This window comes from Catharus ustulatus, chromosome 5 (genome assembly GCF_009819885.2).
Source record: "Catharus ustulatus isolate bCatUst1 chromosome 5, bCatUst1.pri.v2, whole genome shotgun sequence".
NCBI classification, from domain to species: domain Eukaryota; kingdom Metazoa; phylum Chordata; class Aves; order Passeriformes; family Turdidae; genus Catharus; species Catharus ustulatus.
Genome location: NC_046225.1, coordinates 64,285,397 through 64,309,095, shown reverse-complemented (window position 1 = coordinate 64,309,095; position 23,699 = coordinate 64,285,397). Strand labels below are relative to the sequence as shown.

General features: G+C 39.0%; 1 protein-coding gene across 3 annotated transcripts in view; it reads right to left on the bottom strand.

Annotated features, from left to right (window-relative positions):
* The window catches only part of LOC116996699 (TBC1 domain family member 14), a 41,117-nt gene that overhangs the window by 8,300 nt on the left and 9,118 nt on the right, over positions 1-23,699 (bottom strand). Inside the window, exons 1-10 of one of the 3 annotated variants that reach the window (XM_033060634.2) lie at positions 21,066-21,102; positions 16,748-16,866; positions 14,060-14,142; positions 11,959-12,076; positions 10,328-10,434; positions 9,400-9,480; positions 7,901-7,995; positions 6,715-6,786; positions 5,273-5,401; positions 2,223-2,332 (exon numbers count right to left, since the gene is read on the bottom strand). In XM_033060634.2, the coding sequence (XP_032916525.1) occupies positions 2,223-2,332; positions 5,273-5,401; positions 6,715-6,786; positions 7,901-7,995; positions 9,400-9,480; positions 10,328-10,434; positions 11,959-12,076; positions 14,060-14,084 (737 nt within the window). In that variant the 5' untranslated portion in view covers positions 14,085-14,142; positions 16,748-16,866; positions 21,066-21,102. Of the gene's footprint in view, positions 1-2,222; positions 2,333-5,272; positions 5,402-6,714; positions 6,787-7,900; positions 7,996-9,399; positions 9,481-10,327; positions 10,435-11,958; positions 12,077-14,059; positions 14,143-16,747; positions 16,867-20,882; positions 20,966-21,065; positions 21,103-23,699 lie in introns of those variants that run through there. The other 2 variants (XM_033060633.1, XM_033060632.2) reach the window with 2 other exon arrangements.

The following is a 23,699-nucleotide window of genomic DNA, read 5'->3' as shown; positions in this document are numbered from 1 at the left end:
GTCAGGATGGATTTATGAAAGCAAAATCTTGCCCAAACAGACTTGATAGCTTATCCAATGGGATGACTGCCTTGGTGAAAGAGGGGAAAGGAATGGACATTGTGTGTCTTGATGTTAGCAATATTTTCAACACTGTTTCCTACAAAATCCTTGTTGATGAACCGACCAAGTATGGTTTAGATAAACAGACAGTGAGGTGGACTGAAAACCGGCTGGAACTGTCAAGTTCAGAAGATTGTTATTTAGTGGCATGAAGTATAGTCGGAGCCAATACACTGGTAGTGTACTCCAGGGTTTGATACCCTTCAAATGTCTTCACTAAGGGTCTAGATGATGGGTAGGACTGTACCCACAGCACATTTGCAGATGATATAAAACTGGGAGGGGTACCACTCCACAGTGACCTTAAGACACTGGAGAAATGAGTCAACAGGAGTCCCATGAAGTTCAGCAAAGGAAAATGCCAAGTCCTGCACACGGGTAGGAAGTAAGCCCAGGTACAAGCGTATTTGGGAAGTCACCTGGATGCAAAGCGCCCTGCAGAAAAGAACAGGGAGGTTCTGGTGGACATCAGGCTGAATGTAAGCCAGCAATGTGCCTCTGCAGCAAGATTTTTCAAAGATTGTTCACAAATTCCCAGGCTGCAGAAGAAAATGCCTCTACCAGCATACCAAGGCAGGTCATCCATCTACTCAGCACTGACGAGACAGCTCTGGGCTTCCCAGTGCAAGAGAGACATGGATTTACTGGAACAAGACCAGCTCACCATGAATGTGATGAGAGATTTGGACATGTGACACAGAAGGAGAGGCTGAGCAGGCTGGTATTGTTCAGCTGGAAGAGATGGCTTGGACCTAAATATCTAAAAATAGGAGGATGCAAACAAGACAGAACCAGATTTTCCCTGATTGTATCTCATGAAAGGACAAGAGCCAAACAAGCACAAAATTAAATACAGGAAATTTCACTTTAAGCATAAGAAAATAAAAAACTTGTTAACCACAAGTGTGGTTGAACACTGGAACAGAGCTGCCTGAAGGGACTGTGGAGTGTTGTTCTTGAAGATACTCAAAACCCAAGTGAACAAGGTCCTGAGCAAGCTGCTCTAATTGACTGTACTTTGAGCAGTGGGTTTAGATTAGATGATCTCAGAGGACTGTCCCAATACCTCAGAAACTCTATGATCCTATGAAAATTAATATATTCAAACTTCAAACTTGTATTGGACTGATTTACTTTAAATGTGTTTTTGTCTAAGAGATCAGCAACCTGTTGAATGCTCCCAACTAGACCAGCTAGGTCTTAAAGATCAGGATACTGCCAGAGGTGTTCATGTAAAATTGCAATAACATTACACATGTTTTCCAAAAGAACAGCTTATTAATCCTAGGAAAAACATCCCACTGTTACCACTGGGCATTTATTCTTTTATTTAAGGTATTTGTCAGATACCTGAGAACAGAAAAAATTGTCAAAAATGTGAGGGCAAACCAATTTTTCACAAAACATCTTTCATGTCACCCCAAAACTGACAGTGAAATTTTGCTGAAAAGACTTTTTAACCCAAACCAATGTCTGATAGGCATAAATGCAAACACTCAATTTGGAGTTCATAATACCTGACTGAAAATTTGGCAGAAGTGCAAATAAGATCTTTGTCTTTCTTCCTAAGGAAAATGTTCTGATCATACTACTGATACATACTAGAACTCTAATAACTCTAATTGCCTATCTGCTAAGTGGAATAGCCTTTCTGTAGCTTTGAGTTTTATGCTGTATGGGTAAATGTTTTAATTATGCTTTTTCTGATCTGTGCAAGACAAAGTACACATTTCAAATGCAAGGTTGGCAATATTTTCTGAATAGACAATCCTGGTACACATCTGCACATGCAACAGACAAATTCTCTCAGAAGATCAATCCAAACAGGGACTAAATATGGATAAACACTTCTATCCAGCAGTATTTCAAAAAAGCTTCTAACAGAATTTCAAAAAAAGCTTCCAACTTAGCACAAGTACAGTAATAAAGGTTAGGCAAATGTTAAATGTCACAGAAGTAAGTGGGAATGATTTGGATTGACAACTCCAACACCGAACAAAAAATAAAGCCTTTCTCTTGGAAGAATTTTAAACCATGTAAGAACATCCCAGCTTCTGTCATGAATACTGACATGGAGCTGTATGTCACATAAATAAGCAATTACACTTTCAACATCTTACCAATCAATTAGATAGATGTCTGGAGTTAAGTTATTTTTTTTGAAGTGGGCAAATAACTTTGGCAGATTTTCTTCAAAGAATACCTCAAATGCAGCAAAGTAAGTCAACATCTGGGAAAATATAACAAGGAGAAAATAAGCAGTTAGTCGTGTTATTAACAAGCTTAAATGTATTATCTTTTATAGGATTAACATTCTTCAAAAATAGGATCAATGAGTTACATGATACTAAAAAGAGCTAAGCATTTACATAAAAGGCAGCATCTGCAAGTGCTATGAGTTTAAGATCCACTGTATATAGCATTCTCATACTAAACAATGTAACATTTGCTTTGGGTCTTGGCCAGCTTCCCTCTGAAAGAAAAATACCAGCAGGAGGGAAGTTTTTTGCTGATTTCTCAAAATAATTATAACAGAATGCTGTTTTATGCTTGTAGCAGTAATTTAATATTATACTGAATAAAATCCAAGACCCAATGGAACATAATGAAATACAAAACTAAAATAATGTTAATACTCCACAGCAATAGTGAAGAGTCCTGTGTATTCCAGTCATAAATACAATCTAATACCAAAGCTATTCTAGTAGTCTAATACCAGCATAAGACCATACATTCTACATCTAGATAATAGGCATTTATTTTGCAAAAAGGAAGGTATGAGTTTCACACACAAAATTCAAAGACTGGGACAAAACATCTATGCAAGAGAAAGTTTGTAATTAACATCGTAATTCCTGAACTTCATTGCTTTTAACACGAAGACTTCTGTGCTATTTTAGAATTTGGTATTTAGTCAAATTTCAAAACAGAGAGCATGTTAAAAATAAATCTTCCAATTCAAGTAAAAGTTAAAAACAAAAGATTATTTAATCGTCTTCCCCAATACTACAGGGAGAAAAGTTAAGTGAAGTCTTTGAATAATTCAGTAATGCCAATCCCAATAAAAGCAATAAAGTAAGGCTGTGATTTCTTCAAATTATGAATTGCAACAGCATACTTCTCCCCAAAACAACATAACAGTGAAGGAAAAAGGGATCCTTTTGGAGATTTCTGTGTGAAATCCTCTCAAAGGATGAAAAGTTTCTTCCCCAGGTTTTCTTTAGTGTCCTTACAGAAGTATTTCCCATTTCCTCTGAATGAAGTGACAGATGGTGGACTACTTTCATTAACAGTGACAAATAAACACCCGGGCCTGATAGCCAGTATAAGGCTTTAAGTCAATCAGAGATGGGAGTATGCTAGAGAAATAACTGAAGTTACTGAAATCTCTGAACCATCAGTTGCTGAGAAACACCTTCATGTCAAACATGACACCAGAAACCCAGGAATCCACTTTAGAGAACAGCTCCCCTGAAACAGCTTCCCAGCGTGGATTTTTAAATGCATGAAATCTAAGCACCTATGAGACCAGTGAGTATAAAGAGGGAAGCAGGTAATGCATCAGACAGTCCTACTTTCAAACTAATCTGCTGGCACCACTGCAAGACAGTTCTACTGAAGTTCCTACTTGCAGAAGTACTGCAGAGGCAGGACCTTACACATAACTGCTACAGTTATTGATAGCAATGTGGGCAGCAGTACAACCAGTTATTTTGATCAAATCCACATTCAACAAGACATTTCCTTAGGGGTAATGAAAAAAAAATTGTTTAATAAAATTAACCAACAACAGAAGTCAAGATAAATCTGTATGAACTATTATTATTCACACAAATAACTTATGCTGGTATTATTTTTTATTAATTTACTATACAACAAATCAGCATTTGCTTATTAAGCTGACACAAGAAGGTGAGAATAGACTGCAGATTAGTATGTTCACCACAGAAAGCAAAAACTGTCTCACTCAAGTGTCACTAGGCCCTTTGAAATATTAGATGACATTTTCCTTGTGTTGTTAAATCATGGGTTTGCTTTCATGACATTAGTATTTCATGTATCACCATCTCTGCCCTCTGTAAGCACACATTTATCCCATAGGCCCTGTTTGGTCAGACTAAAGAGAACTGAACAGGACTATCTGAAAGAACTGCAAATTCCACTAGCTCAGCTAAAAAAATATTTATCTTATTCTATCCAATTCAATTCTAAAACAATCTTCACAAAAACCGTATTTACACACTGTTTGCATAAGCATGTCCTCTTTCTCCAAGTACTGTAATGGACACAGCTGACACTGCTCCTAGCAATGCTGTCTGCCCTCTGGCACATTTTCCCATAGTATTTACAACTGCTGAAATTCAGGGACTGAACAGGGAATGCTTTTCCAGCAGGAATACTGATAGGATTTCTAGCGTCTACTTTTTAAGCAACAACAGTGACTGTTGTCATCATCCATTCCCTCACTTTATTTCTTGTATTTGAACTCTTAAGAGGCAGATCCTATTTTCATAGTGTTAAGAGGTAAGTGACAAAGAAATACAGAATGCCATACATTTTACACAAAAATACCTTTGAAGTAAATTAAAACCACATTTGAGGAGATGTGTCTTATTTTGCTAGTGTACTTGCTGACATGGAATTTTAGAGACTCTAGAGAAAATGAGGCAATCAGCCCCAGTGAAAACTTGAGGGGTCACAGGTTTCTTTCTCTGAAAAGAAGCCTATGGGACTCAAACACAGCTGCTACAGGAAGATATGGAAAACCTGGTTCTCCCTGCAACAATGTATTTTTAGCAACCTATTACCGATGACAAAGAGTACTTTCAAGACACATACGAAGGTGTTTTCAGCTTTCAACTGCAGCGCTGAAAGCCACTGACAGTAATATTCTCATAACTATTCTCTGAGCATCATAAAATAGCTACTCAACAATTTCATTCACATGTCTTGTTCAAAAAGGTTGATAGGGTGATCTTCGGTTGGGTTTCACTTTTTTGAGGGATTCTGCATGTGTATTGGGTTTTTTTGTTTTTTTTTTTTGTTTATAAAGTGTGTAGGTTTAAATTAAATTCTGATTTATTTCCAAGTTGATGAAATCATTAAGTTTTATTTTTTAAAAGTTTCTCTCCACATTATCCACAGCATGTTGATTTTTTTACATACTTACAAGGCCATGGTCCACACGGAAAAATGCCATCTGACAGGGCTTATTTAAAAGGTTAGAAAAAGCAATGAAGGCATCTGCAGTATCCAAGTTCAAGATCAATACAGCTGCTATGAATGACATGCCCTGCACCTGAAGAAAGGAGAAGTGTTAGCCTTTAGCAATAACAGTACTATATTGCCTCATTTTTTCCTTTTGTTCACTAATGTTTGAACTCACTGAGCTTCTGCATCTTGAGAAATGTTCAGAAAAGCAGAATTTATTTAACCCACATGCCACTTGACATCACATGTTCAGTGCATGGAAGCTAACAATTCCCATGCTGCCATCTTTCAAAGGCTCCAAGTTGCACTCCTAAAATAGGCTAGGTTGACAACACATTCAAATACACAGAATAAAGATTTTTTTTAAGAATCAGGTGCTTTGAAGTAATTGCTTTTCTCCCAGGGATGGGTCATCTAGATCCTTGTTTGTGGAAAGCTGGACTTGAACCCTAGAGACAAAGGCTGAAATTCTGTTTTTCAATAAATTACCAGCAGTTAAAGACAACTGCACTGACTCATTTGATAAACAAAACCATTTCAAGATTATACTCTTGTTTCATTTACCATAAGATCATGATATTGCTCCCCTTCTCTACAAAGTCTGTTGTGGAATCCAGGCAAACCTCTCTCACCCTGAGGGTGCAGTGCTGCCATTGTGAGTCACATGGAACAAGGTGTGACTGCCATTCCTGCAAACCTGAGGAACAAGCTCCTTCCCAACACAACAGGTTGTTGCTGTGCCCCATGAGGCACAGCAGCTGATCTGCCCTTTGTCTCATTTCCCAGTAGTCATGTTCAGCAGCTCTTGCCACGCATTATGTGCTACCTATGAAATAGGAATGTCTCCTCTCTACACTTGCCTTGTCTAAACTGCTCCTGAGTAATGAATCAGCCTCTGTATAACCCTCCTCTGCATACAGAGACTAAATGAAATCTACTCAGTCCTGTCTTCATCACTTCACACACGATGACTGAGCTTGTGTAGCTCCAATGGGCATTGCTTTAGAGACTGGTCCACAAACTCACAATGCCAAGGCACAGAAATGTCAATCATTTCAATTCAACAGCAGTCTCAGTAAGACTGATACTAACAATAAGAATGTAACTACACCTTGTCTTTGATTCCAATTTTCAAATTATGTACTTTTCAGTAGAAATATGAGTTTTCTAATTACTTAACCTGTAAAAAGCTTAAATCTAACAAAATAAATGTTATACACACTTCTCAAGCATGTACTGAAATAGAAAATAGTACAAACAAATCCCCCATTTATACTGGTCTAAAACCAGTACATATATACCATTTAATATTGGTCTAAAAATTACTGATAAATAAAATCCTTCCTCCCCATAAAAAATATTTCCCTCCCCCACCTCTGAAAAAATAAATTCTTCACTTACATAGCCTACATCAGGTCTGTAACAAGTATAGGCTCCCAAAATACTGTGCAACGTGTCATGGTAAGGACCACCCTATAATTAAACAAGAACAGCACAATACATCAGATTATACAACAAGTATGTGAAAAAACCTTCAGTGTTACAGATGGTCTCTAGTACTGCTGAGAAAGGACATGCTTTCCTAATGTAGCTTAGAACAGCTGAACTATTCCAAATAATTTTTGCTTTAATAGAATGAAACAAGTCTCCAAACTCCATTTATTATAAATACATACAGTTCATCCAATACATTGATTAGATATTAAATACTTATACAATAGGAATGCAGCCTAAGAGATTCCTTCCAGCTCAGCAGCACTTCGGCAATAGTGCCAAGGAAGTAGAACAACAATGCAAACCACATAATCGTCTCTGAATCCGGAGGCAAAAGTCAACCATGAAGAAAAAGAGTCAAAACAACAATATGACATAACACAGAGCATATTGAGAAGGACATCAACAGCTAAAAAGAATTTCACATTTCTGACTATTAACAGCTGCCATATCTTGCACTGAGTACTGTAACTGACTGAGAATTTTCAAAGGGAGAAGTTTTTTGCCTAAAAATGTTGATTTATCTCAATCTAAACCTTTTACAGGGCTACTGAAATGTTGATTTATCCCAATCTAAACCTTTTACAGGGCTACTGAAATGTTGATTTATCCCAATCTAAACCTTTTACAGGGCTACTGAAATCTGTACACAGGGAAAATCTGATTAAACTGAGTCACTAAAGCACATCAAAACCATACAAGTTAAATCAGTTTTGCATCAAACCAAAAAAAGGCCAACCAGTCCCATTTCTTAGAGATGCTCTCTCTTACTTTGTATTTACAACCAGCAGTGTTGATTCACTGACCTTGGAACACTCACCTACATCACTTCATCAGACAGAAGCCAGCATAAACTGGGTCAGATAAATCACAATGATTACCAAACAGTCTGGGGTTTTGTATGCACCTTGATATTACTCTTCTCTAGATTATTTCTAGTTTTCCAAAATCTCTACTGGAGGTTGAGAGGAACTTGATCCTGTCAACATGTGTGCTCCATCAGAACTCAACAGCCTGTTCCAACCAAGAGACAGGCCAGATTACGTAAATTTAATCTCCTCAAGATGTCAGGACAAAAATTAACATTGCTTACTTGTTGGAATATACAGAGACTAGGAAACGTTCTTGAGATATCCAGTTTTATTAACTCCAAGCTCGCTTCTCTGTCAGCTGCAGAAAACCCAGCATCTGCAAAAGCCAAAGTTACTGTGTTTATTACAAAGGACAGTGTACACTTGCTCTTGTTTGCATTTTCCAGTGAGATTTACCTTTTGCACATTTAATTCATTTAGATGTGAATGCTAGAGAATAAGGCTACAGACAGAACAATTCTCCAAATCAGCAGACAGGCTAAGCAGAAAATACGTCCTGGCCTAGAGCAACTCTACAGTGCCCAGTGACCCTCAATATGTTTTGAGCCAAACTGTGGAAGAAGCAGGGCAAGGCAGGTCAGGCACCTTTCCTGTATCTATTGACAAATCCTTAGCCAGATACAAGCCTGTTAACTTGTGACCCCCCTCACCTCCAACAAGCCTTCCCAGTGGATCCTGAAGTAGCTGCCTCTGGAAAAGCTATGGTGGAAGAGAGAAGTCCTAAAGCAGCAGCCTGTGCTGGATGCCACCTATCCCTACTACTGTGAAAGCTCTCCTTTCAGATTCATGCTTATTTAGTCTTTGCAGATCTTGTTACTGACACTATAACACACTCTCCATAACTGAAACAGATCTCACATCAAGTATATTTCTATAGCATTAGCCTTCTTTCTGGTATCAAGATGTCTTATTGGTATTCTGTCTGCTCTGTATAGTTGGGAATTACCTACTGCTGGTTACTGAGCAAGCTGTCAATTGACAATGCTTGTATCAATCACATGAGCATCTACACTCAGAAAATAAAGTACAAGAGGAAACTGCAAACATACTAGATGTTATCTTATTTAAGATATAAACAATCTTAAGGGAACAAGGGGATAAAGGGAATTTCCAATCAAAAATATTTTTCTGCTTATAAATGCCAGTGTGTATGTTCTCCTTTTTTTTCTCTGCTCAACATAACTACTTACTGAAGGCAATTTATATCATTTGCATGTAGTTTCATAATCTCTCAAAAACAGTCGACTCTTACAATTAATTAGTAAATCTCAAACTATTTTGTCTGCAAAAAAGATCTGCTGCTCTCTGAAACACACCACTGACTCGAGCTCAAAGCTGCAATAAGGGACTAAAATGCAACTTTCTGCTTGAACCCAAGTTGCAATCCCAAAACTATACAAGCAGAAAAACATGTTAGTGTTGCAATTTAAATGTTAATCCCCAAACTATTTGTAGTTTTCCTACAAATTTGCATCAAAACAAGAACTGTATCCAGAAATTGTTTATAAAAGAAACCCAAACAAGTGTTTTGTACAACACCAGAATTTCATTGACAAAAATACAGCTATTCCTTGCTTCCACAAAAAAACATCTTTTTACCAGAACACAACTTATGGCTGACTTTTTGCTGTTGTTGTTTAAATACGGGATTTCATTTTAAGGAACTAGTGTACAAAATGTCTCATTCTGTCACAGCATAAATCTTTTACAAATCTTTTACCTTCACATTCTACTTCAGCCCCTCCTGTACTAAGTGATCGCCACTTCTCTTTGGCCCGAGCGAGGCAAATATCATACAGTTCTGGAAAAAGGAAAACATAAAACCAAGTCCACTTTTTGTGCATGCCCATGTCCACTAACCACATTGGCAATGCTGCCCCAGACATTAACAGCAACAGAACTTCTAATTGGGTTACAATTTTGAAAGATGTGTTCCACTCATCTGTAACTTCATATAAAGTGCAAAGGAAAGGCAATCCAAGTTGCATTTTATGTTCAAATATTTGCTTTTTCTTGCAGAGCACTGATGTTCAAAATTACAGTCTGAATGGATCATCAGGAAAGTCTAGCAAATTACATGTAAGAACTACACCCAAAGTAACTAAGCAATGCAAAGAAAAGCAGCACAATACAGCAGGAGTACAGGCAGCCTATCACATTTCCATGTTGGAATTAATTACATGTGTTATTTCAGAGCTGAATTTTTCTGTACCCAGAAATAATAGATTATTTCTATTTACACAAAACAAAGTACAAATATTGCTGGTCTTTTATCTCTCACAAACCTGTTGTCCTGCTTCAACTCAAAGGAAGCACACTATACACATTCTCATAGGCATTTCAAAATTAACAATCTTGTGTTTCAAAAAGGAAAAAAAAAACCAAAACTTGAGTCTTTAATTCTGACCATCTCCATCCAACATCAAAGCAAGACGCAGTGACGGCAATACTCAGAAACAATTCACAGCAGCAGTCCTAGAACAGCTACAAGATTAAAAGCCGCTGTATTTTTGAACAAAACACATCAAAGCAGCACAAGAAAAGCATAATTAGATAACATTTCCTCACACCCACACCACAACAGATACAAGAATGTCCCTAGGGTATTTCACTTTGTAAAAAATGTGAAAAAAACCCAGCAGCCTCACCATGGGTGATGTTTAACTCATTTCCAATTGCCAAGCTCCAGACTTTGCCTCTCACACTCGGTGGAATGCCCTGCCACCACAGCTCTCGGACTTTACGGGAACAACACCTGTTTAAAGTAAAATCGATTATTCTAAGAAATATTTCATTGCCAGCTGAATTGCAAATATATCCTCCTACCACTGCTCATGGGATTCAAATCAAAATGAACATCAACAGCCCAAGAAGAAAATACTGTTTGCACATAACCATTCTTTAGTACTACTTTGCTTTGAACTGCAAAGGAAATCTTTCTTCCTTCCAATGAATGTAATGGCTTTATATTGACAGAAGCACAGCAATCACAATACACATAATCTGCAGCCACACTTGATTAGCAAAAATCATACAGAAAACGTAAATAAATGGAAAGGAAGTCCATACCTATGCCACTGCCTATGCTCAAGACTGGACAGCGCCATAGAAGCCTAAATACAGGAATAAGTAATGGAAGTCTACCCTCTGCCCTCTGTCATCACCCTGCTGTGCAAACAGAAATGCAGCTTCCCACCTATCTGCAGTTCTGTGCCTCTGGAAAAATTCATGAAGATGTGACAAGCACTGACTTTTAGGTGGGACCTTAAAACACATTTTAACAGAAAACAGGCTTTAAAATGGATGCAGTGGATGTTCAGCTATCTGAGAGCCCAGCGGAGGAACAAAATAGCACTTAAGCACCAATGAAAAGTGGTAAAACCACAACAATCTTTTTATCTTTCAGCATATTCTAAAAACTGAAATGTAAAACAGTGAACACATTGGGGAACTTCTGAATTTATAAACCAATAAAGGAAAAGTTGAGTTAATTTTTACAGCAACCATAACAGATGCATCTTCAAATACTAAAGACAAACATGTAAATCTACAATTTGTTTATATTTAGTTTATTATACTTCAGTTTTCCAGAAACACGTTTTCCAGCAAATTCTGTCTGTGTTGTTAATATATATTCTTGGGATAACTGAATTCCATTGTTAAGCAAATTGCAATTCTGAGTGCTGTTGGTTTTCAGTCTATGTTGTTGTGGTGGCTGTATTTGGAGCACTGGGGGCTGTTTTTTTAAAGAAGACTAGCAAAGACCACCAAGGTACTTTATCAACTGCCTGTCCCATGCCTTTGGAGGAAATCTTCTAGCACTTTATATAAATAACTTCTTCCCCATATCTTTTTCCATAATTTGATTATCCGAGCACATATACTTTTCTGGAAAGAGGCTTCATAAACCACTCATACTTCTACCTACACTCATGTTACATTAACAGCTGAAACAGTCACAGAAAGCTCATTTCTGACAAATTAATGATGTTCAAGTACTATGCCTTATGCTTTTACATTCTCTGTCACATCACTCCTCAGTGGTTCATACTTTCTGAGTATCATGAGCCTTCATTAAAGACAAGACTGAGTACTGCCTCATTTCCAATCACCTTGTAGAAATAAAGATGTTGCTTATTTCTTTTGTAGCTGTCCAAGAATGATTTTCTAACAAAAGCTTCCAAGACCATTTAAAAATTATGCTTCCTAACTTTGCAACTTCTCTTCAGAATATAGACTGCAATTTTTAATTAAAACTCAGTATAACATACTGCCTTACATAGTTTCCCAGTTGGGTAAGATTTCGTTGTTCCAAGTTAAAACAGCATTGCCAATGCTGTCTTCCAGTTTACAGCGTTCTTCCAGTTGTTTCTTTCTCTTCTGGGCTTCTTTAAGCTCTGCAAAAAAGGAATTTCCTTTTTAAGCTAATAAAACCAGAAACTAAATATTCAGTTAGCCGTGGCTATGCAACATGTAAAGCACACTGTGTTCACCCTAAAGCACAGTGGACTGTTCAAATTCTGAAAATTTCCCAAGCACACAGCAAGCTGAGCAGTGATTGCAAGTGTGAATAAAGAACAAACTGGAACTATAAGTTTCATTTTCAACAGATGGGACAAAGGGAATTAGATAAGGTATGATTTCTTTGACTCTTCAAATCTAACCACACTATTAAGTTTTAATTAGCTCCTCAGACAGCCAACAGCCTCACCTAGCAGAACAAGTCAGAGCATTTCCTAATAAGCCCCACCCCTTTTATGGCACACTCAAAACTAAAGGTGAAATGAATACAAATTTTTATTTTGTGTTCACTCTTCTATTAGAATTTAGGTATACTGTCAAAAAATCACAAGAGCCACATTTTTGATGCTACTTCACATATGGATAATCTAAACATTTAACATCCCAAATGGAAACCTTCAGTTCACTAACAAGAAAACATATTTCATGTCTTGTTTAGAGGTATTTTGCAGTTTGGAACTATCATTCAGTATTTCTTCCTGCATTATCAACTACTGCTTTTCCACAGGCATATTTGTTAGACAAGCACAGGCAGCCTCTACAGCAGGACATGGGTGTGCATTCACACGCTGCCTACAGTAAAAGGAGGTGTTCACCCGGCAAGCAGAACTCACTGAAGAACAGTAGTACCATGAACAAGGTCTTTGGAATGGACACAATGTACCTGATAGATCCACTTTAAAGCCCCACAGAAGCTGTGCCTGAGCAGAACCATAGCAACTGTCTCATAATGTTTTCAGCTTTGATACAAAGCTCTTTGCAAGCCTGCTGAAATGCAGGCTTTCAATTTTTCTCTAAGCAACAAGAGGGTGTTTACAGTCTTTGATCTCCTGACCTCTAGACAATGTATCGCTTTGCAAAGCCGTTCATCTGGAGTGGCTTTAGGGAAAATGGGTTTGTCATGGTGTTTTTCTGGACAGAATGCCACACTCAGTTCAATGAAGACAGCACAAGGACCTGGTCCATCACCTAACAATCACCCCATTTTCCCCAACCCACCCACCCTACATGCAAAGAAAGACCAGGGAAACTCCTTTAGACTACACATACAGTAGTTGCAACAGGAGTCACATGAAGTTAAAACTTAGGTGTATGATGTTCAAAATCACAAGAGGATACTTCTATTAGACTGTCAGCTGCAGAATGCAAGTAAGTCCTGTGTTCATATCCCTTTTCACTGTTCCATACAAGAGTCTGGCCAGCTGGAAAAAATATATTTCCAGCAGCTCCCACTGGATGTAAAACCTAAGTCTGAATCTCCTGTTACTGCAAAGCTTGTTTTTAATTAGGAAACACAGATGGTCAAAAACATCAGCCAAAAGAAACCACTACCATCACCCTCTACCTCATGTTCATGGTAAAGTGTTACTAAGACGCTTGTATGAAAAACATCAGGCAAGAAATTATGAGCAAATCCCTGAGAAAGCTGTAAATTTTAAGTGAGAGATTATCAAATGAACATAACTGCATACATTTTCCAATGTGGAAAATTGTGTTTATGTACTACAGCCTGAACAGGTTTCCAGCATCAAACAGACAGATATCCTGCAGTCTTAAGTCCAGTCTTCATTAATTTGACCAACAATCTACTTCAATATATTACTAAGTTTTTAAACCCACAAATAGATGCTACTCATTTAAGGTTAAAAAATTATTTCCTGCTGGATTCTAAGACCATTTTCTTTCCAGCTTGGGGCTGGGCTTATCAACAAAACTACTTTTGCTCCTCTTGGGAGTGATGTTTCTTTGAGAGGAGGCACAGATCCCTCACATCACAGAACAACAGGCTGACACAAGTACATTCCAGGCTTAGAAATACCCCTATACTTTTCACCTCTGAAGACAAGAAATTCCATCACCTCTTTTTTTTGCTTGAACCACCATTTCTTCGTACTGTTGCCTGTGTTTCTGAGCTTCCTCTGCTGGTTTTGCAGGAAGATTCCTAAAAAAAAATAATATTTACAGTTGGCATGACTGTCTAAATAAAATTCTAGATGCTTCTAAACGAAAAGCACACTCTGCTTCTTGTCAAAATAACCAGTCAAAGTGCAGAACAACAGATCCTTGGAAAGAATCTTTTTTTTTGCCAGAGTCAGCAGAAGGGAAGAACACTGACCAGCTATGACTACGTTTATACATAAAATACGCTGAGTAATTTCCTTACATTTGGTAATTTCAGCATTTTTATTATTAAACGAACTGAACCCACAGGCTGATCTTCCTAAAGAGAATATACTGGTATATACAAAGCTGGCCATTTTTGATTTGAACTGGTAAGATACAGGACTGTACTCTTTCTTACTGTTCACCCTGTCTAACAGTTACATCCACAACTTTCTTTACCCACACATAATGACTCCCCTAATCCAGCCTTTTCCCTCTGCTCTCTGAAACCCCATTTCTATTCTAAAGACTTAACTCCTTTCCCTCTCTTCTAGAGCAACAAGTGGCACTGGAGTTATCTTCACTTTTTCTCCACTTATTAATACTAACAAAATATTTTCATTTGTGATTGAGACTCTGCCATACAAATGCATGCATTCACGTGACTTTTCAGCTAATCATATTTGCAAATAACATAACCATATGTATCTCTTACAACTACAGGATCAGCAAAACATCAAAACAGGAAATGACTAACTATTTTGTTCTTCTGTATTGTAGAACACTGTATTTTATTCCTAGAACAGTTTACGTCTTTGGTTAATAGAAAAGTTAAGCAAAAATTCACTTTCATGTTCCTGTAAGGAACACATCAGGCAGCTGACAGCCCCCAACACCATTAACAGTTAGCATGCATTATTATTTATGTAATCACAGTGCCTGCAATGTACACATAATGACATGATACTGGCCTATGAGTATTTTTCCAAATCAAGATTGTTACTAGAAAAACAAAAGTAAATTTTCACATTGGTGAAATGTTGGTTTGTTAACCACAGAGACCAATCTACTCTCTTTCCAGTTTCACTTTGGTAAATCCATCTGCATCTTTTTTTAAATCCAAGTCTTTAGAAATTATTTAATTTAGGGGAAGTTTAGAAAGGAAAATGAGATTAAATAATTCAAGTTTTGCTAACTTGAATTCTATCACTCAAATTATTTGCCTTATGTCTTAACATCATCAACATACATGTGAGATGATGTTTAGTATCCATTAGTATCTATTATACATTCAACTAATACTTTTTCCAGTTGAAGCTAGAGGCACTATGGAACATTTATTGATTTCTTACTATGAAGTCTGACCTAAGCCCTATAAATGAGGGCAGGTATTTTGAAAAAAAAAATAAAAATCTCACTCCACTTTTCTGTCTGAAGCCTTAAAGAAATTACTCAAAGCCTAATAAGTAAACATAAAAAAAATTGTATGCAAACTGGAGGTAAACAATTTAAAAATATTCCTTAGTGAGAGTCAGATGACAGCACTGCTGTCAAGAGCAATTCTCCCATTAGACAAAAGAAGTGATGTTTCAATTGTCTTCAATTTTAAAAATACCTCTCTACTAGAAGTTCCTCACTCTACCAAGAGTAGGAAAGAAAGCAAAATCTGAACATTCTCCTGGAATGTAACACTAATTCCATCTATACGAACATTGTACTACTCAGATTATCCTACAAAAAAGAGATTTTTTTAACAAGTTTTAAATACAACAGACAAGCTAGTATGTTTTGTTTACAGTTGTACAAAATAAAGCCTGCTATAACAAATAATCAGTTTTACATTTTTCTATATCTCCCAATGCCTTGTTCACACATTTCATCAGACAAACCAGAAAGTTACTTAAGTAACCCTACACAGAGACGACTTTGATGTGAGAATTTTTCATCCAGGTTTTTGATGAAAACACAGATCTGTGTTATGCCAGTTCTTCACACCAATGCAGAGCTATACTGAAAACGCAGATGTCATACCCATAAAGCCAGATCACATTCATAATCAGAAACTGACTAAGCATGACTGAATTCATGTAATTCAGGAGAAAAACATGGTAAAGCAGCTGCTGGTAAATCACTTTAGAGTCAGTCTGCATATGCAAAAATCTCCTTGCAGTAAAAGGTATGAAACAACTCATCAAGTGCTTGACAACCCTTAAGATGTGATGCTGAACTCACTGCAGAGCAATCACTACACTGTTTCATTATTTATGGAGGTGTGGTCTTTCTCTGTGTAAACAGGACACTATTCTTGCTTCTCCATTTCTTCAGCATATATCAGCTTTGTTTTTATGCTTAGGTTCTCTCATGGAAAGTAAAAATCCCTTAATCATGTTTAGGAGGTAGAATTAATGAAAACTAAGGCTCTGCTATCCTAATTAACTCCCTTCGCAAAAAGCCATTGCTTTTATTATAAAATAAAATTCCTTATGTTTGAATAATTTTTCTCATCATCAACCCAATTTCATATTCACTAGTCTGGGAAAAAAATCTACTTTAGATTTTAAATAATCTATTGAAGTTAGTTATTGAAGTAAATATACTGATTTAGAAAATCTTTGCCAGGTTAATTTTAAAGAGACCTTCACTGTGGCACTTCCAAAACTTACGCTGGTCGATCCTCTAAAATTAGTGCTGTAGTGGAGAGTGGTTCAAAATCAAGATTCTTCCTCACATTCTGTTTAGGAGAGAGTGGTCTCTGAGCTCGTCCAGTTTTTTCTTCATATTCCTAGAGAAGAAAAAGACAGGGAAGCTTACAAGAGTGGAGAGCACCAAGACGATGCACTTGAGAATTTAAGAAGGGATCTACAAAAGGCTTCAAGATCATGCCTTCACATCTCAGCCCTATTGCAGTCTCTTTTAAGCTTTGCAACTAGAGCAACATCAACACTGAAAACAAAATTTATGACAAAATTTAACTTCAGGAGTGAGTCTTCATGGGTTTTTCCATTTTTTCTATTTGCATAAACATCTTAAGTTCCTCTGGCTGACAGCCTGCTTTTACAAAGTGTTACTAAAAAGGCGCTTACAAACAGCAGACACTACCTGAGGTACAAAAATAAGACCTATTTAAATTTTTTTTCACTTGCACAGTTTTGAAATTTAAGTAAAAAATGACCAAAAGGTCCATGTCTTAAAAATCTCATTGTAAGATTTCTCCTATGCAAGCTGCTTAACAGGCAACAGCTTAACAACGGGGAGAGAAAAAAGGTTAAAAATCAGTGTTAGACAGAAAGTCCACCCTTGGTACAATGCCTTGCACAATCCTAAATCACAACAGTGCATAACATGTTAACCTGTGTCTGTAATCAGACACTGACACACACTGGAGCAAGACTAGCAAAGAGGCATCGAGATGTCAGGGTGGGGAGCAAGTGGCTCATGAAAAGAGGCCAAGAGAACCAGGCTTGCTCAGCCTCCAGAGGAAAAGGCTTTGTAGGGAGGGCAGGTGAGCACTGGGACAAGTTGCCTGAGATGTGACAGAATTGGCCCTGAAAGCATTCAAAGCTCAGGTGGATGAGCCCTGAGAACCTGGTTTAAGTAGACTCTGTCCTGAGAGGAGAGTTAGCCTCTCTGAGGTGCTTCTACCCTTAATTGCAGCATCACCCTGATCTATAGGAGAGGACTTGGCATTCAGGTACCATTTTATCTTTACTTTTCCTACAAACACTGGTTTAAAAAAAAGTATACTAAAACCATGACCTAATGGGATAAAACTACCTTTACACAACTTCCATCTACTTCAGTGCTTTAAGTATTACAGCAAACATTAAGAATGCAAAGTATCAGTGATACACAAACAACAAACATAGTCAAACAGTCCTATGGAAAAATTACATCCACGGTATAGTTACTTCTACATTCAACTTTAAAATTATTCTTGCCACTTCCAAAACTCAAAGGCTTTCATGCACAGTTTTTTTTATATCTTTTCTACTGAAATTGAATTTAGAAAAACACAAATGTACACTGTCAATGAGCACTATGAAGAGTGTTCCAGCCATAGACCTTTTCCTGCTAGCACAAAAAGTTCCTCAGATAGTATTGCTTTCTTTCTCTCAATCTAAGCTCTCCATTTCATCAAAACTTCCTTGGGCAATAAATACAATGTTTCCAACACAATGAGGTTCATTCAACAATTAAAATGGATCCATCCCTTCCATCTCCAATCACACCTTAAAAAAGGGGATGAATGAAAACAAGATATGATGCAATGAATGTGGACCAACACAGCCTTGGTCTTCTACTCTGTGTTGTACAGTTCAATCCAAGTTCAAACTGCTTCTGTGGAACTCATGGGCACAGGTCTGTGCAGCCCCCATGACACAGAAAATTCCTATTTTTCCTTGTCTAATAACTGGGCATTGGCTCAACAATCAATCCTATGATGACTACATTGCTGTAATGGGAAACATGGTCATGAATTTGGAATGTCTGGCTCATTAATACCAGCTAATACTGCTATGCATGACATCAGTTTGAAAACAAGGAAAATAACCAAAGAAAATGCGTTTAAACTACAGACTAGTACTCAGCTTTGTCAAGTAACGGGACAGTGTTCATGCTGACAAAACCATTCACTAAAAAAGACCTCCAGAAAAAAAAAGAAAAAGGAAAAAAAATGCTGTAAAAAAGGTGTTGAGAGCATATTCAGAAAGCATAGGCAGTAGTCTTACACTGCTGACTCGCATCAGCAAAGGACTGAGAGTGACCAGTGTGTAAGTGCGGAGTAAATCCGCTGTGCTGACAGCAATGAAGCAAATGGCTTTTCTTTCTCCCAGTTTCTATTAGGAGACTGATTCTTTAATGAGTAAGGATAAATTAACATAGTCAAATATTAACCTCTCTTACGCCCTAAAGCATCTCAGAATTTGACATTAAAACATAAGCACCCAATGTTTATTATAGTAAAAGTTCCAGAAAAGCTGCTTAATTTTGACTTATGAAAATTATATTCAGGGTCTTCTTTCACTGAAAGCCAACTGGAGAGTAAAATTGCTTTTGGAAAGTGAGAAAAGAATGTCCACAGTGGGCTGCAATGAGAGTTTTTTTCTGTACACCCAAATTGATTTAGAAATCCCTTTCAGCTAAGCACAAAACCCTCCAGAGTAGCACTATGCATCTCCTTACAAGAATTTCTTGGTGAAGAAAATGCTTTATTTCTAAATATGGACAGCTAGTTACAGTATCAGCACAATGATGCAAACCTCTCAAAAGAGCCAAAGCCCACCCTGCATTTCAGCAAGTATTCACTGGTGCTCTACTCAGCACTACCCGACAGCAAAAAAGCCAGACCAGCACAAAAATGGGAGTGGCACATTTGATCAGATTACAAGTATGATTCCTTTGTAGCAATTTCATCCTTTTCAGTGGGAGCTAAAAAAGAACAGAAATGTCCTCTGGGGATATTATCTACAAGACTAGTTGCTAATCAGGGAAAATTAAAAAAACCCAACCAAACAAAACCTCGCACGCCAGATCCCCCCAAAAAACCCTACAAAAACCAAATGCCCCAATATCCACAGAAAACAAAAAGCTCATTAAAATTATCTTTTACTCCAGTGAGAAGAGAATGCAATTTCAGAGCACAACATACAATACAGCAATGAAGCACACTGAAGCCTCCACAAACTCATATTAAGAGATCTGCTGACTGAGCAAATACAAGTATTTGCACATACAGGCATACTGCATTAGGCTGAGCTACACAATAGTTCATTTTAAGCTTTTTCTTTTAAACCAGACTCGAATCTCTCACAGACACAAATAATTCAGGATCTGTTTAAATGCTATGCTGCAATTACGGGTTACTAACCCGATATGGTTGCAAGTTAATTTTTGGATCAACTTAGTACGAGCTGAGCGTTTATGATTTAAAATATAACCTTATCAGTTGGATCATTTAGGCTTTCTTCCAGGTTTCACCTTTGGCTGTTCACAAGAGCTGAACTAGGGTTTGAAGATGTTCTATAAGAGCGTGCTGTAGATTAAAGCACTGATTTAAATAATTCAAACCAAACAAAGAAAGCCCACAGAAACACGCCTCCCGAAACCAAGTTTAATTCTGGGTGGAACCTGCCGGCTTTACAGTTAAGATGCAAGAAGCTCTGACTGTGGTGATCCTCTGCAATTCTTCAAGAAAGAGAAGCCAACCTACAAAGAGATCCTCAACAATCTCTACCGAGAGACGCAAATAACCCTCTAGAACACAGGGCAAGCGCTGAAAGACCAACTGCTCCACCCGGCAGAGCGCTGTGTGACTTGCCACACGCCCCGAGCCTCCCCAGGCACCAGCAGCACAGCAGAACCGAACGCACAATAACACAAACTGCTCTATCATAACACAAACTGCTCGATCAAGGTCACCTTGTTTTGGCCCTGCATGTTTAAAGGCAGCCAGTTTCCGACAAAGCCGAATATGAAATATTCATGTTGGGTGCCGGAGCGGCAGACGCCAGGCTCCGCGGGCGCAGGGCAGGAGGGATGGCCGGCACAGCCGGGGTTCCAGCCTGCAGCCCCCATGCTCCGCTACCCCGGGCACCCGGCAGGGCTGTGCCGCCGCCTTCCATCCCGGCGGAGTCTCGCCTCGCACAAAGAGAATCCCCTTCCCGGTTAGCTGGTTCTCCCCCGGACTCGGTGAGGCGACTGAGAAGCGGACGAGGCCGGGTTCACCGACACGCGATCAAGTGCCCGCCCGTCCACCCCGCCTAACCCGGCCCCCGATCCCGCAGCCGCCCCGCTCACCATGAACGCTGCGGTCCCTCACGGGCGGCGGCGCCGGAGCCCCATTGCCCGCCCCGCAGCGCGGGCCTGGCTCCCGCCGCCCGGGCCCGCACGGCCTCGCGGGCCGCCCGCCCGCCCCGCCCGGGCCGCCTCCCGCGGGTGGGTCCGGCCGCGCCGCCCCGCCCCGCCAGCCGCGCTAATCACCCGCGGAGCCGCCGCACACCATCGCTTCTCTCCGCCTCGCCCAGCGCTGCCTGGGCACGCACGGCTCCGCCTGGCACACGCGTCCCGCCTCCCAGGCCGCCCCGGCAGCCCTGCCCTGCTCTGCCCGGTGCGGATCCGGCTCCGTGACGGGCAACACAAACCTCGCACGAGCTCGTCTGCGTTAGCCGCAGTCTGTCAGCTCAGCATTACGGGTGCTGGTTTAGGATTCGGCTGCGTTCCTCAAACACTCTCATCTCTCTCCACTGTTTCCCAACTGCCGCGTCCCTGGCTCCAAGCCAGGCGTTTGCTTGTACCGAGTCCCGCTGCTGTGCCTTGCTGAGACAGCCTCGGTACCTGTCCGAAGTGCAGGAACAGCTAAAACTCATCAACCCCTACATCAGTGCCGAAGGAACAGCAGCAGTGCTGCGCTCAAATACTTCCTGTAGTATAGGCATCTTTTCAGTACCACTCATGCTTTGTCCACCTCTGACAGCTCTAAGAGATAGATATTAAAATCTCTCCTACAGTTCGGACAACTTCCACATTACCTCTTGCTAAATATTTTGCCTCAATTCAGATAGAATATCAACTTTAATTTTTCCTTTGTCCAAAGGTTCTATTATTTAACTCAGTGGAGACACCAAGTTGCTGATGCTCCATCTTTGGTAGACTTAATATTTTAAAATATAAAATGAAAAATATAATCTATTGAGCTGCAATTGTTGCCATTTTCTCAGCTCTTCTCTAAGGATTTCATATTCTTAAATATCACCAACTGTGATTTGCAGCTGCCAGGGTGAATTGCTCATGATCTTTATCAAACTCTGATCCTCAATTCCAAAATGATTAGCAAGGACTGATCTGAAAATAACCAGTCACTTAAATATTCTGCTTTCAAATGGTGGCTTTGCAGAAGTTAACTAATTTTCTCAGAAGTGTGAGGTTATGTATCAGCTATTGTTTTCAACAGGTGACTTCACATCTATTTCACAGATGCAGCAATATGAAGCCAAATACAGAAGAACTCACTGTTCAAAAGTATCTCGGCTTCATTCCCACCACCGCCAATTGTTACAGACACCTGCCATTCAAACATCTCATGTCAGAGCACAAGTCAACACAGCTCATACAAAACACTACAGGCCGCAGTGCTAATGCTTTATCGCACTAACTATCTGAAATGAAGATATACATATAAAAAATGATTCATGGAAAGTTATAGCTATTAGCACAGGCAAAAAGCAGCTCCTGCAGACGAGCACCCTTGGGTGGGCATTGGTATTCCTGCAGTAGCTGTCTGTGCTTTCACACTGAAAATAGAATGATATTGCAGCTCTTCTGCAAAGTGCTGACTGGGAAAGAGGGATGCATGGTGACACAGGAAGATACTGTGGGGTGAAAAGTGAAGTGCTCCCTGCAACTCAAACCACAGCTGGCCACATGTTACAGTTGGCAGCAGTCACTATTTTTAGGTTGCTGCATTTACAAAAGTACCTGAGACTACTTAAACAGGTTATGTGCAAGATTTAACTGCATCTTATTTTTTCCACTGGCCTCACTCAGCATACAGAATAAGAACTGGACCAGAATTGCACAAGCAAAAAAACAAACAAACAAACATTTTTTCCCCTAGTTTTTAAGTCTTAGCACTATCCAGTGGTAAGCAGTGTAAGCAGTGCTTTAACATTCCCTTCCATTGTTTCATGACTGTCTAATGCACGTCCATCTGAAATCTCTTACCTTTTCTAAATGAAATAGTTTACCAGACAATTTCAGCTGGTTCACACCCAGCACTTCACTGCCCCCCACCCCCCTTCTGGCCCCTCACACCATTTCTGTGCCACTATTACACAGCCATGTGACTTTCAATATGCTGAACTGGGGAAATGATAACACCAAAACCACACCTTTTGTTCTGTTCCATTAGTTTGGTTACTCTGCAATGCCTACTGTGGGGCAATGTAAACGTGAAAGGAAAAGGGAAGGAAAAAATACGCAGCAGGACTACCAGATAGTGAAATTTGTGATGATCTCTGGGTTGGGAAACCAAGATCTGATTCTTCACAGGCCATAAAGTAATAATTTTAATGAAGACCCTTATATATACAGTAATCAAAGAGAATCTGAGGAGAACTTAAGACTGAAACCTCAAAGACCAGATTATGAGACTATCCTTCAAAACTTTACAGAGAAAACATACTTCTGAGTTCGGATATTACACTTTCAAACAACTTCTTTGGAAACTTTTTATATCATTTTAAAACCAGTACAGAACTATTCTGAAATACAATTAATTTAATAGTTACTGATCTAACAACCTGAGAAATCAGAATTGCACACTTAACTTGTCCACTTTAGTCATCTGCCAAGCTCTACAAATAATTAGTGGTTCAAGAACCATCAGCCCTACTTGCTTTACACAGCTCTCTCTGTATGTGTATACATATATGTTTAATCCTCTTACATTAAAGAAAGGATACCTGAGCAGAAGATAGCAATGACGTGACAGAACTTCACTGTAATAACATCATATGTGTTAAGTTTTCTCTTCCACCAGGACATCTCTGTCATCTTTAGTACCACAGTATTCTCCAGTTCCATACTTTACATATTAGGAATGCCTAAGCAATCTAG